Raw genomic sequence first — 13,003 nt, forward strand, 5'->3', positions numbered from 1 at the left:
CCTAATATATTAGCTTAAAAGCTTTATATATCTCTAACTATCTTTTAAGACCTTCTACAACTAAATAGCTTCTACTTTCTTTAGATTATAAATATCTTTTTTAGCTTATATATGATACAGTCTAGATACTTTACTAATTTCTACTTAAACTTAGACTTATCTATGTTATGCTATAACATTATATTTTTATAAATTTTAGAGGATTTTACTTATTTTCTAATAATAGTCTTTAAGTAACCTATTATTAAGGTAGATAATAATATTATCTATATATATTATCTATATATATAAAGATAAAATTATTTAGGTACTTTTATAAGACTTTATTAATATATTATTAAAATATAGTCTAGAGGATAGTTTTCTATTCTTCTTTAGGATAGCTATATCTTATAGAATATAATAATAATATATAGTTTTATAAGCTATCTCGCTTATACTATATTCTATAGAGTCTCTCTAATTAAGGATAATAGTCCTTAATGATAAGTAGTTTATTTAGGCTTTAGTAGTCTATGTAGAATTAGATACCTCTATTAGGTTTCTAGACTAATATCACTAGAGATATAGCTAATAATTTACTTATTTATATAAATTTCTTTCTTAATAGGTCTAAAAGCGTCTTTATAATATAAATAATTATTTTTAATTTATTATATAAAGATGTCTATATAAAGAGGAAACTTTATTACTAGCTTTATCCTTTTTTAAAAGGATATAATAATCTATCTCTAGCTAATAATTTATGAGTTTCTCTATAAGATAGTAATCGAATACTTTAAGCTATTTCTATAATATTTAAAGAGCTTTATTTATACAGCTTTCTTAATATCTAGTATTATAATCTTTCTAATCCTTAATTACTTAGTTTTTATTTTATTTAACGTTATATCCTATAGCTTCTAAGTGGTTACGTCTAATACTCTTCGAGTCTTTATTCTAACAGTTCTAATAGTAGGATTCGCTCTATTTTAATATCTAGTCTATTCACCGTTCTTTATATGAATATTAAGATAACCCTTTTAGGCTAGGTACTATTTATTTACGTCCTTAGGCTAGGGTTTTCCTAGGATTATCTTATCTATTTATTAAGGAGGAATATATATATATATATACTTGTTCTTACTAGTAGCTATAGATCGTGAGATGGTGTATGTTAAAATATATTATAAAGTTAATTTTTCCTTAGTTCTCGATAACGCTATCTAACGTTCTTATAGAATCTTGCCTATATTAGTTAGGATGTGTCGGGATTGGTAGTATATGAAAATAAGAGAGATAAATAAATGCCTAAGGGTCCCTATGCGGCAGGGCAGTCCTTAGGACAAATATTTGTAGAGAGAAATACTACCTCCCGTAGAGGTCAGCTATTACTGCAGCGTAGTAACTTACCCCTGGAAGATGAATAAAGATAAAGATAATAAGAGAGAATCTCTCTGGTCTGCCCTAATAGAGAGGAAGGGTAGTGAGAGGAGAATTGAGATGAAAGCTCTTGTTTTATTTAGTCTGGTTTCTAGGCTATATTTATAGACAGAAATATTCAGTTCATCTGGCTAATTACCTAAGGTAATATTCGCCCGAGGTAATCTTGCCGTAAACGTGCTGTTACCCGAGGTAGGTAAACGTGCTGTTACCCGCGGCTATAGACAGGATAGGCCTAATAACCTCGGTCCGGTAGGCAAATGGAAAGAGAAAGCATAGTAAAGGCTGAAGTGAGAGCAAAGTGAGAGATAAATGAGAGATAACTGCAAGATCAGATAAAGGCGGTGAGAAATGGCAGAACGGGAATTTCAGCGGGAACTTCTATGTTGAATTGGAAGCTCTAGAAATCTGCAGTTATAAATGCAGACACCTAAAATCCTGACAGGATGTCTAAGCCCTCGGCGTGAATCACTATGGGCTTCGAGCTAGGGTTTGGCTGGATAGATAGGTCTGCCATTATATCGTGATTTCGGTCGAACGTCACTCTATTGGGAGTCATAGAGCATACCATAGCTTATTTGCCTAGTGGTGGAGCTGTTGGACGACTCTAGATGCCTAGCTCTCCCCTCTCACTCAACTTGATCTTCACCTACAAAGCCAGGGGTTCTCTTGGCTAGAACCTTGAACTTAAGGTCATCTACAGAATATAAATATATAGAAGATTAGGAGACTAAATAAGAGAATTATTTATAGTTATATACGAACGGTAGCCTATTTTAATTAGTGCTTTTATAAATTAAATTCTATTTACTAGTAAATTAATAATAAAGAGATAATTCTCTTATTTTAATAGCTTCTTAGCTCTAGGTAGCTCTTAACTATATATTTCAGTAAGAGCTACTTATTTCCTAAATCTTCTTCTAATAATAAGCGATCGTCTTTATATTCTTATAATCTCGACACTTGAGCGATCGTCTTCTATTCTTCTTTGTAACTACTTATTAGCGTTTCTTTGTCTTCTACTACTATAGTAATTATAATTAGTCTATATATAATATCTATCGAGATTTAATCGACTTAGTATGGATATATTAAGTATCTTAGTCTTCTATAAAATACGCGAATTATCTATAAGTAGTATAAAAGAGCTTATTCTTTCTTAGTATCCTTTTCACATCTCTAATCTCCTATTTCTTCTTTCCCCTATAAGTAATAGCTTCTAACTATTCTATATAGTAAAAATTTGAATCGTTAACTGCATCTAGCCAGCGCGCCCTATCTTGTTCCCAGTTGTATCCCTCAGATCCCTTAATCGTAGCCAACGATGCGTACGCACTATATCACGCCGCATCCCGGCCCCTTTTATCCTTCTCTCGTGTCTCTTCTTCCCCCTGGTATACATCCCATATCAAGATAATATAAGTGGTGGAAGTCTGCGGTAATTATAGCCCAATCTAAGGAGATTACATCTAATAATCGCTCAAGTCTCCTATTTAGACCCCTAAATCTATCTATATTATTCCTAGCTCTCCACTTCTCTGTTGAACTAATAACAGATAGGAGAAAGTTATTTAATATATCTTCCTTTTCTAAGGGGTCGCCCACTTTTAACATTTCCTTGGTCCCCCAATTTAAGGTCATGACAAAAGTGAGAAAAAGTTTTTATTACTGTCTTCATCTTGCCTCTTTAGAATCATGGCAAAAATCTCTATTCAAATAACCGTGGGTTCTTTCAAGTGTCGCTTCACGGGCAACGCCGAACGAGTTCCGGCTCCAATGGAATCCTGCGAAACCCAACTGATGCAAGATCACCGTAATATTAGATACATTAAAAGTCGACTGGGTAAGCCCCATCTCGTACAAAGTAAAGCACGAAAGGCATATCGAGTCCGAACGAGCCCGTGCTCCAGATAAAAAAGCTCTTGTGCCCGGACCGCACGCTGCCGTGACAAGGGGTCGATGCGGGCTCACTGAGCCTTCTTCGCGGATGCCTTGTGCTCCCTGCGGCGCTTCAGGGCATCCGGGGTGTACTCGGTGTTCAGGAGGTAGTCCCACCAGCGGAAGCTGCTCGCGTAGTTACCAATGAACTTCTCGTGGTGGAGATCATGGTGATCAGCACCGGCCCAGAAAGGAAGGAAGTGGTGCAGACTCCAGGGAAACTCGTAGCCGCTGTGGGCATCAATGGCCTGGAACAAGCGCAAGACGATCCAGATGTACATGGTCAGAATGTGCAGATCACCAGTCAACGCACACCACACGATGGGGCAACCGACGGTGCCGAATCCCAGAATCATGACTTCGATTGGAGACGCGTATTCCGCGGCCAGGCCAAAAGGTGCAGAGTACTGGTGATGAATCTTGTGAATCGCCTTGTAGAGCGGACCCCAGTGAAGAGCACGGTGGGAGAAGTAGTGCCAGGTATCCTCCATCACGAAAAAGATGGCGATCTGGTAAGCCATAGTCCAGATGGAAGGGAACGGAACGGAGGTGGAGAGACCGAAGAATTGAGCCATAGGGTGGAAGAGCCTGTAGAAGCAACGTTGTTAGATCACCGATCGGAGACAAGACAAAAATGCCGAAACCTACCAGATCTGAGGCAGCTCAACTGTGAAGTGACTCAGGAGGACGAATCTAGCGCAATCCCACTGTTCCCGTAATGAAGGAATCTTGCCCTACAGAGGGGTTAGACTTCCATTGCCTGCAAATTCCGTTGTGGAGTGCACTCACGCTCTGAATTTTGTAATTCTTGAAGAAACCCAAGGTGTCGATGAAGATCCACGGCAGCGACCGACCGAAGTAGACCAGCTCGTGCATGGCGAACGACATGATTCCCGTGGCCAGGACATCATTCTGCATCCAGGCATACCAGGCGGCCCAGAGGCGCTCGGCCACATTAAGCTCAGTGTTGTATTTGCCGATTTCCTCGAATTGGCCCCAGTAGGTACTGGAGGTTAACACGGTCGAATTCCTGCGGAAATAAGCGCGTGTTCAAGTTCATGGAAAGGGGATGCTTACATTGCGGTTTTTTCTCTCTCCAATATGGAAGGGAAAGGAGAAAAGGTGTGGGAGAGAAGGTGTTGAAGAAAAGGGAAAAAAAAGGTGGGCGGAACGGGGCAATTATTTTGGCGGAGAACGAACGCAGGGACGAAATCCCGGAGTGGCGAGACCAGCAATCAGGGAAAGGAATAAGACCACTGCGAGCCGATCTCCATCCGAGCCCCACTCAGGGGATAATGGGCTTTGCCGGGCCTGTGTATGGCTGATGCTCCGGGGTCACACCACACGGCCTGTTGCATGGCATGTTCGTGTCCTAGGAGTAACGGTAATGATGGTCTATCACGAGGAAACGTGGATTCCCCTTGAGAATCACTTGCATGTACACAGTAAACCTCATACCGGGTGTAACAGGCAACTCACTCGGTCCCCCTTTCCAACTTTCCAACCGTTCCAAATGGTATGCGCCCTACCGTGTACTCAACAGTACGCCGTTTGTCTCGTTTGCACCATGTGCCGTGTTTGCATCATGACGTTCTCCCACTTTCACCTCCGAACTCAGAGCTGTGTAGCCGTCTCCGAGATGCGTCATGTCGATTGTTCAGGAGTACGTCCGCTGGCTCAATTCCTAATTCTTCCATGTCTGACTCTATCCAGAAATGCATGCGCCCTGAACGCCCAACTTGATCGCTTCCAGCAGCAGTTCGCCCCCCCGGAGAAGCTCTTGTACACCGACGATGTTCCCACTCCGCACGTTTGCCGTCTGCAGAATGTTGTCAATTCTGTTTCGGTGACCTCAAAGACGCAGCCGCTCTTGTCACCCAGTCGCCTGGTGAAACTATTGTCGGATCCTGCCCTATCGCACTCTACACTCGCCGCGGAGGCTTGGACGGACGATGCAGCCGATTATCTGTGGCTGGTCGCTGCCAAGGCGGCCGTCCAGACATCAGGTCTGGTCATGAATACTCTACTTGATGACACCCTGCAGCTCCACGAAGAGACCTACTATTGGAATGAGGTACTGGGATCCGTGTGGTACAGTGGCCTCTACGCGGCTCAGATATCGCCCGTGCGCCTATGGCACTGGGCAAAGGATCTCTCTCCAGTGCGAAATGCCCATGATGCTCATGCTTCCCTCTCGAGATCTATTGCCGCCAGATGGGCCCGTTTCCACCAAATCGCGCGACAAAGTATGCAGGGAATGTCCGAATATCCCATTCATCTCACCCTGTCTTCCCCCATCCGATCATGCCGGTCTGGAATCCGTCAAAAAAGAGATCTTCTACTGTCGATGAAGGATATTCATACCAGTAGCTTGGGACTCCTCATGGAGGGATGGCATTCATTCCAAGCGAAGGAATTCGTCACCACCGATTCTACCGCGGACCGGAGACAGTGGCAGGATTCAGTCAACAGGACGGTTGTTTTGACCGAAGCCATCCTGCAGGAGGTGGCAAGCCAGCCCAACACCGTTGAATTCGAACAACGGGTGTTTGCAACTCTGGACCAAAACACGACGAGCCTGCAAATGCAGAGCGGTTTCTCCTCCAGCCAGCCCATGCATCTGATCCAGCGCCTCACGTACATTCTTCAGGAACAGTTGCCCAAACATAAAACCTCGATGTCCGCTTTCATCAGTGATCACGGGCGCCCATCAAAACTCACCCGGTACTGGATACCGGTATTGACGGCGGTAATGTCGAGTAGTGCATCTCTGCGGTTGTTACTTCATCGCCAGGACGAGATCATTCAATGGATTGCCAACATCGGGGCCACCATCATCGACTTTGGCAGTAATTGGGTAGTGGAGCCGATCCACAAACTTATTGGAACGATCCGACACGATGAGAAAAGCGAGATTGCCATCATGAGTAAAGACAGCCTGGTGGCCGATCGAACCAGCCTGGAGAGAATGGTGATCGATTTTGTCCGTGACCATCCCGACCCTGACCAAAGTCACCTAGCCGGGCAGGATACCGCGGTTATTGCAAACGCCGTGAAGGAGGGGGATCTGACGCCAGTGCTAAAGGCTTACGAGAGGGACCTGCGTGCCCCCTTTGTTGGAACAATTCGAGGCGATCTCATTCGCGCTCTTCTGATCCAGATCCAGAAAACCAAGGTGGATGTGGAGATCGCTATCAGCGGCATCAATGCTCTTCTGAAGAGCCAGGAGCTTGTGTTTGGGTAAGCACCTCCTTTGCTTTGATGCAACAGCCTCGCCCGCGTGAGATGTACTAAACAAAAGTCATATAGCTTTGTTGGGCTTACGCCTGGGATTCTGGTCTCGTATGCCACTCTACGGTGGATGGCTGGGCTCTTCGGCAACCGACGAGGTCTTCGAAGAGGCAAGCGACAGCATGAGCTGCGACGTGGCTTACGGTAGGTTTTATGGAACGCAGAACTAGAGATTGTACAGTGCTAACGGAACCAGAAATGTCACTCGGCTGCTGACCTCTGCGCCCCTTTCTGACGGGGTGATCTCCCACAAGGACTCGGGGCGACTTCTCTACGAAGCCGAGGCCCTTCTTCAGCAGGTAAAGGGAGTACTGGGAGGCATGCAGTACCGAGAGTTCCGGGAAGATATCCAAGATCTACTGGACGTGGAGGGGGGAGTCGACAGGCAGCTTCGGGTGGTGGAGAGGATGCGATGGGCGCATTTCCATTAGACTCTCGCGCCGGGTATTTGTATGGGGATAATATCAACGTAATCTACCCGAGTACAACATCGTTCCTCGAATATCTAGTAGTTGAGCAATCTGTAAAGTCCCGATTGTCCCCGTGGGCAATGTAGACGGCCTCATGGCCGGCTTACGTAACCGGGTCATCGATCCCAGTCCAACCCCGTCATCACCTCCACTCGCTGTTGACCACCCTTTTCATCCTTGTGGCTGTGACTATTCCTTTGCTCTTGTCGCTGAACTTTGACCGGACTCCTGCTTAAATCCAGAGGGTTCCTCCACTTGACTCTGTGTCCGTGCTTGTTGTCTTTGTGCCCGTGGGCAATCTGCACCCTTGTCCCCGATCCTCCTGATAAAGTCCCTGGAGACACCGCAACCTGTCCACCTTCTCCCTCCGCTTTTGCGATCCACACCTTGCGGCCGCCGAACTGTCATCTACGAAAACAGTGACTCTTCAAGCCATTTGATCACGGTCGCTGGTCTGTTTCATTTCCGTAGCCAGCCACTATTTTGACTTTCTCCTATCCGGCACCACCACCCCTCTCCTCACCCGGTTCACCGCAGTAACCACCAAAAAACTCCCATCATGGCGGGTACAAGAAACTATGATTTCCTGGTGAGTTCTATCGAGATCGGACCGACCCACTTGCTAATCGAACCCGGTGCCACAGATCAAGTTATTGTTGATCGGAGACTCGGGCGTGGGCAAGTCTTGCTGTCTCTTGCGGTTCAGCGAAGACTCCTTCACCCCGTCTTTCATCACCACGATCGGCATCGATTTTAAAATCCGCACCATCGAGTTGGATGGCAAGAGAGTGAAACTGCAGATCTGGGACACGGCGGGCCAGGAACGCTTCCGTACCATCACAACTGCATACTACCGCGGCGCGATGGGCATCCTCCTTGTCTATGACGTGACCGACGAGCGATCTTTCCACAGTAAGTCTCCTCCTTTCCTTCTCCCGAGTATAGGTAGACTGATCTGACCGTCTGGAAAAGACATTCGAACCTGGTTCTCAAACGTGGAGCAACATGCCAGTGAAGGAGTACACAAAATCCTCATTGGAAACAAGTGCGACTGGGAGGAGAAGAGGGCCGTCTCAACCGAACAAGGCCAGCAGCTGGCTGACGAACTCGGCATTCCATTCCTTGAGGTATCTGCAAAGAATAACATCAACATCGAAAAGGCATTCTACAGCCTTGCGTCGGACATCAAGAAGGGCATGGATACCTCCAAGACCGAACAGTCTGCTCCGGGAGTCAGTATAGACCAGCAGGGCTCGGGTCTGAATGGCGGCACTGGGGGGAAGTGTTGCTAAACTCTGTACCACTACTTGTCCTTGATTACCTTTGCGCGAGTTTTTCCTTTACCTTTACCTTTGATCTCTTCTCGTGACGCCCTTGGTTTCCTACGCAGCTACCACATATCCTTTTGTTTGCTCGCAATTTTCATATTCTAAGATCTGATTATCCAGTTTCATGGAGAATTGGCGCCCGTTGCACCCCAAGTATCATACATATCTGTCTATATTTTGTGACTCTTCCCGCTAAGAAAACATTATCCCTGCCGCGTACTTTCCACCTGGGCTCTCAACGCTAGAACGTGTCTTCCAACCCTCTTAGACCTCCTGGTTGCAAATGGGAACAAGGTCAGATACAGGGAATAGCCCTCGAGTATAGGAGATCATCCTATGTAGATCGACGTAGCCCCATGGATAGCTCCAAAGCACTCGACTTCGTGTTTCTCTCTCCCGACCCACTTTTTTGCTTATCAACCTGCCGATAAGGTCTTTCCCCCACCATCTGAATTTGAATCGATTAAATCTTCCTAGTTGTCTTTCTGTGTCTGCTGGTAATCGTCGCCCCTTTGTACGCTGCCCTTATACATTTGTGAGCCTTTTTCGATTCTCGCGCCTTGCCCAAGTCGGTTGTGCTCTTGGTCACCTCAGCGTAAAACTCTCACGGGAGCCTTCGCGGCCCGCATGCCTGAACTATTTGAGCTTACCACCAGAAGATTCTAGGAACACATGATTGCACACTACCGATAATCGTATGCCGCAACGTACCTCGACGCCTTCCTGCTAGGAGCTGCGCGGGATGTCCGAGGTTCGCAGCTTCACGGCTCGGCCGCTGTCGAAACAGGCCCGGAGTGATCTCAAGGATGCATTTCGAGTCTACCTATCTTCATCCTCCCTAGCTGCATTGAGGCTCCGCGCTGATGACCTCTGCTGCCTGACATCGGCCGAAGGAACCCCGAAGACCGCGATTGCGTGGACTGCAGTGGAGAATATACAAAGCACCGTGGTGCAAACCTCGAGGGCTCTCCAGGACTGCTACGGAATCAAGATCGGAGAAAAAGTCACCATTAGTAAGATTGACGGCGCTCTCGAAGATATTGAAGCAGTCTTCCTGCTCGACTGTTCCGACTCCGAGAAATTCGCGAGACATGGTCCCATAGCTGCCGAGGAACGGTGCCACTGGGAATGGGCGTTGGAATTTCAACTTTTGAGATGCGAGGTCCTCGCTACCGGCCTCACTTTCGAGTTAGAACTCAAGGGTCAGCGCAGGAGCTTCCAGTTGGTCAATATACAAACCCAGAATTCAAGCACCAGTCGCACTATTTTTCGGTTCACGAAGACTACCAAGGTCTGCATTGGAACGGAGATGGAAGCACCCGAAGAGCCTTCCTCCTCAAGAATTGCTGTTCAAGCTACGAATCTAGGGGGTCTCGCGCGGCAAATCGAAGACATCAACGAGAGCTTGTCCGACTTTCACATTGATCCACGCAAACCGGTCATGCCATCATTCTACGAGCACAGCCGCGGTATTCTTCTCTATGGACCGAAGGGAACAGGCAAGACGGCCCTGTTGGAGCAGATTGAAAAGGCCGGCTGGAAACAAGTCTTTAAAATTGGCACCTCATCGCTTGGTCGAAGCATCAGCGAAAGTGAGCTGAAGCTTCGCAATACCTTTCAAGAGGCCGCGCGCTCAAAGCCCAGTATCATCATCATCGATCAGCTGGACTTTGTCGCACCGAAACGGACCTCTTTGGAATCACAGTCACTAGCTTCCGTTCTTTGTGAAAACTTGGATGCGATTCGGAGTGCATCTATTCTGGTCGTGGCCGCAACACGGCATCCAAACAACGTGGACGATGCGCTCAGAACCCCACATCGGTTTGGCGCAGAGATCGAGCTACAGGTCCCCACGGCCCAGGATCGGGCAGAGATTCTTCGCGCCATTCGCGGACCCGTTTCTGCTGGACTTACCGATGATTTCATTGAGTTTCTCGCAGAGAAGACACATGGATACGTCGGCGCCGATCTCTTTGCTTTACTGCAATTGATTTGCCGGAAAGCCCGGCAAAGGCAATTGCTCGAACAGGACTCTAAACCCTTGTCTTTGTCCCAGAACTCTGATCCCTCCGCTAGACTTGAAAGCGACCGGGAGATCAGCGTCGACCTAGCGATACAGGAGACAGATATCATGTCCTCCTTGCAAGAAATCCGTCCTACAGCCATGCGCGAGGTATTCCTGGAGACTCCAAAGGTGAGATGGTCAGATATCGGCGGGCAGCATGAAGTGAAGAAGCGCTTGCAGCAAGCCGTCGAGAGACCTCTTAAGGTAAGACAAAAGTGTCAGCATTAACTTCGCCGATATTGAGGCTAACGATCTATTGCAGTATCCTCAACGGATGCAGCGGCTCAACGTGAAGAGCAAAAAGGGCGTTCTTCTTTACGGCCCCCCCGGCTGCTCCAAGACATTGACTGTCAAAGCCCTGGCTACAGAAGCTGGGCTGAACTTTTTGGCAGTCAAGGGTGCGGAAATTCTGAGCATGTACGTTGGGGAGTCTGAGCGATCGCTGAGAGAGATCTTTCGAAAGGCTCGAGCGGCGCGGCCCAGTATCATCTTCTTTGACGAAATCGATGCCATAGCTGCGCGACGCAGCAGCAGCTCCAACGGGGGTGTCAATGTTCTAACGACCCTCCTCAATGAGATGGATGGTATCGAAGAAATGAGGAATGTACTGGTCATCGCGGCCACCAACAAGCCGGACGTTCTAGACCCAGCCCTTATGCGTCCCGGTCGTTTGGATAACATCCTCTATATTGGACCGCCAGATTTCGAGGCGAGGAAGGAAATCCTTCGAATCTGGTCTAGCAAATCCGTCGTCGATCCGGACGTGGATCTGGACGAACTAGCGACCGTGACCGAGGGCTATTCGGGAGCGGAGATGGTGAGCATATGTGAGACTGCGGGAGATGCGGCATTGGACGAAGAGGAAGAGACCCAACAAGAGCAAAATGTGAAACTGAAGCATTTTGAATATGCATTGGGCCAGGTGCGGCGGCAGATCACCAACGGCGTCATTGCGGAGTACGAGCGATGGAGAGATGCGCAGTCCTAGGAGGATAGGATGGGCTATGTAAAGAGCCCAGAAATAGAGAGAGAGAGAGAGAGAGAGAGAGAGAGAGATAGAGAAACTATATCCTCGAATGTTGTCTGTCAAACCACATGGGATTCTTGCAGTATGATTTAGGTACCAGAGGTGATTACCTCATGCGGCTAGCGTTGACCTGCAGCTGCGCCCTTGAATCGCGACTTGCGCCTGCCGTCGCCTTCACCTTCACCTTACCTTACCTTACCTCCACCTGTATTTCCGCCTCCGCCTTCTTTACTACCCCCCAAAGAACCTCACCACATCTGGCACCCGATGTCCGTGCGATCACCTCGAGGGAAATCGCCCATGCGCTCCGTGCATGGCCCGGCGCGCTCTCATTCCTTGCGTCGCTCCAGATCCTCGCGTGGAGACTCGCGACGAAGTCTCACGCGAAGCCCGTCTCCGGGGCGCGACCAGGATCGCTCCGACCGTCCCAAAAGCCGATCGCGATCTTCTTCCCGTGGCCGATCACGGTCTCGCAGTCGTAGTCGAGGTGGTCGACGCTACCGTAGCCGGAGTTACAGCAGAACGCCCAGCCCAAAAAGCCCCCCGCGGAGCGCAAAAGTGAGGGTTTCCAACCTCTTCCGCGAAAACTTTTTACTAACAGGTATATTGATAGATTGTGGTAGAGAAATTGACCAAGAACGTCACGGAGAATCATCTCCGCGAAATATTCGGAAGCTTTGGCGAGATCGAGTACCTCGACCTCCCCATGAACAGATCCTGTGAGACTCTTTTCTCGAAGAATTGAAAGCTTCGCCTCCGTTCTTTTTGAATCGTGTGTTTCTGACCGGCTATATCTAGTCATGACCAATAGAGGCAGCGCCTACATCTTGTACTACGACCCTGCGGATGCTGAGGCTGCCATTGCTCACATGCACGAAGCTCAACTGGACGGGGCTATTCTGAATGTCTCGATTGTTCTTCCACGTCGGACATTCTCACGATCACCTCCCCCTGCCTCCAACCGAGGCAATGGCGGTCGCCCCAGGTTCGGCAAGGGATCGTATGCGAAGTCCCCGCCACGAAGGCATGGTCGGGCGCGGCCTGCTGAACGACATGATGTTTACCGCCCCCCTTCTCTCTCACGATCACGATCCCCCGTGCGCTCCCGCTCGTTTTCTCGCTCAGGCTCCCCACCGAGAAAAGGCAGCCTCCGCACCGAAAGCAAACGGCAGCGCCGACGCCGGAGTCCCAGCTACAGTAGTTACGGATACAGCAGCCGCAGTGGCAGCCGAAGCCCGAACAGAAGCCGGAGCCACAATCGTCATTAGACTCCCTCAAGAAATCTCAACATCCCCACTGACCGCGTTTACGTGTGCTCCTTGAATCTGCTCCCTGTTTGTCCAGCACGGACTTGAAGATATCGAATAAATGATGGAGTTGTTCCAGGGGTATCTAATAAGATCAAGATGGTAGGAGACTTTCTAATATCTGGCATGGCACTGGTTTGAGACTATCGAAACTA

The 13,003-nt window shown here is 48.0% G+C and overlaps 5 protein-coding genes across 5 annotated transcripts; 4 read left to right on the forward strand and 1 right to left on the reverse strand.

The window, feature by feature from the left end:
- Nucleotides 1-3,389: 3,389 nt before the first annotated feature.
- N7498_006254 (sterol desaturase family protein) lies at nucleotides 3,390-5,008 on the reverse strand (the record flags this gene model as incomplete). Its single annotated transcript, XM_058453316.1, has 4 exons — nucleotides 3,390-3,948; nucleotides 4,009-4,094; nucleotides 4,150-4,390; nucleotides 4,890-5,008. The coding sequence occupies 4 exons, from the start codon at nucleotides 5,006-5,008 to the stop codon at nucleotides 3,390-3,392; spliced, it is 1,005 nt and encodes a 334-aa protein (XP_058307507.1).
- Nucleotides 5,007-7,082, forward strand: N7498_006255 (NCA2 family protein; the record flags this gene model as incomplete). The annotated part of the gene is made up of 4 exons (XM_058453317.1): nucleotides 5,007-5,023; nucleotides 5,074-6,600; nucleotides 6,670-6,795; nucleotides 6,848-7,082. The coding sequence occupies 4 exons, from the start codon at nucleotides 5,007-5,009 to the stop codon at nucleotides 7,080-7,082; spliced, it is 1,905 nt and encodes a 634-aa protein (XP_058307508.1).
- A 598-nt stretch (nucleotides 7,083-7,680) lies between these two features.
- On the forward strand, nucleotides 7,681-8,413 carry srgA (Rab family GTPase srgA; the record flags this gene model as incomplete). The annotated part of the gene is made up of 3 exons (XM_058453318.1): nucleotides 7,681-7,710; nucleotides 7,766-8,033; nucleotides 8,094-8,413. 3 exons carry the CDS (start codon nucleotides 7,681-7,683, stop codon nucleotides 8,411-8,413), a joined length of 618 nt encoding a protein of 205 aa, XP_058307509.1.
- Nucleotides 8,414-9,191: 778 nt separating this feature from the next.
- Nucleotides 9,192-11,502, forward strand: N7498_006257 (putative AAA family ATPase; the record flags this gene model as incomplete). The annotated part of the gene is made up of 2 exons (XM_058453319.1): nucleotides 9,192-10,718; nucleotides 10,777-11,502. 2 exons carry the CDS (start codon nucleotides 9,192-9,194, stop codon nucleotides 11,500-11,502), a joined length of 2,253 nt encoding a protein of 750 aa, XP_058307510.1.
- Nucleotides 11,503-11,841: 339 nt separating this feature from the next.
- On the forward strand, nucleotides 11,842-12,742 carry N7498_006258 (RNA-binding protein with serine-rich domain 1; the record flags this gene model as incomplete). Its single annotated transcript, XM_058453320.1, has 4 exons — nucleotides 11,842-12,099; nucleotides 12,155-12,260; nucleotides 12,340-12,541; nucleotides 12,667-12,742. The coding sequence occupies 4 exons, from the start codon at nucleotides 11,842-11,844 to the stop codon at nucleotides 12,740-12,742; spliced, it is 642 nt and encodes a 213-aa protein (XP_058307511.1).
- Between the last annotated feature and the right edge of the window lie 261 nt (nucleotides 12,743-13,003).

The sequence above is a fragment of the Penicillium cinerascens genome, assembly GCF_028974065.1.
Source record: "Penicillium cinerascens strain IBT 15544 chromosome Unknown contig_6_segment0_segment0, whole genome shotgun sequence".
In the NCBI taxonomy this organism is placed as follows: Eukaryota; Fungi; Ascomycota; class Eurotiomycetes; order Eurotiales; family Aspergillaceae; genus Penicillium; species Penicillium cinerascens.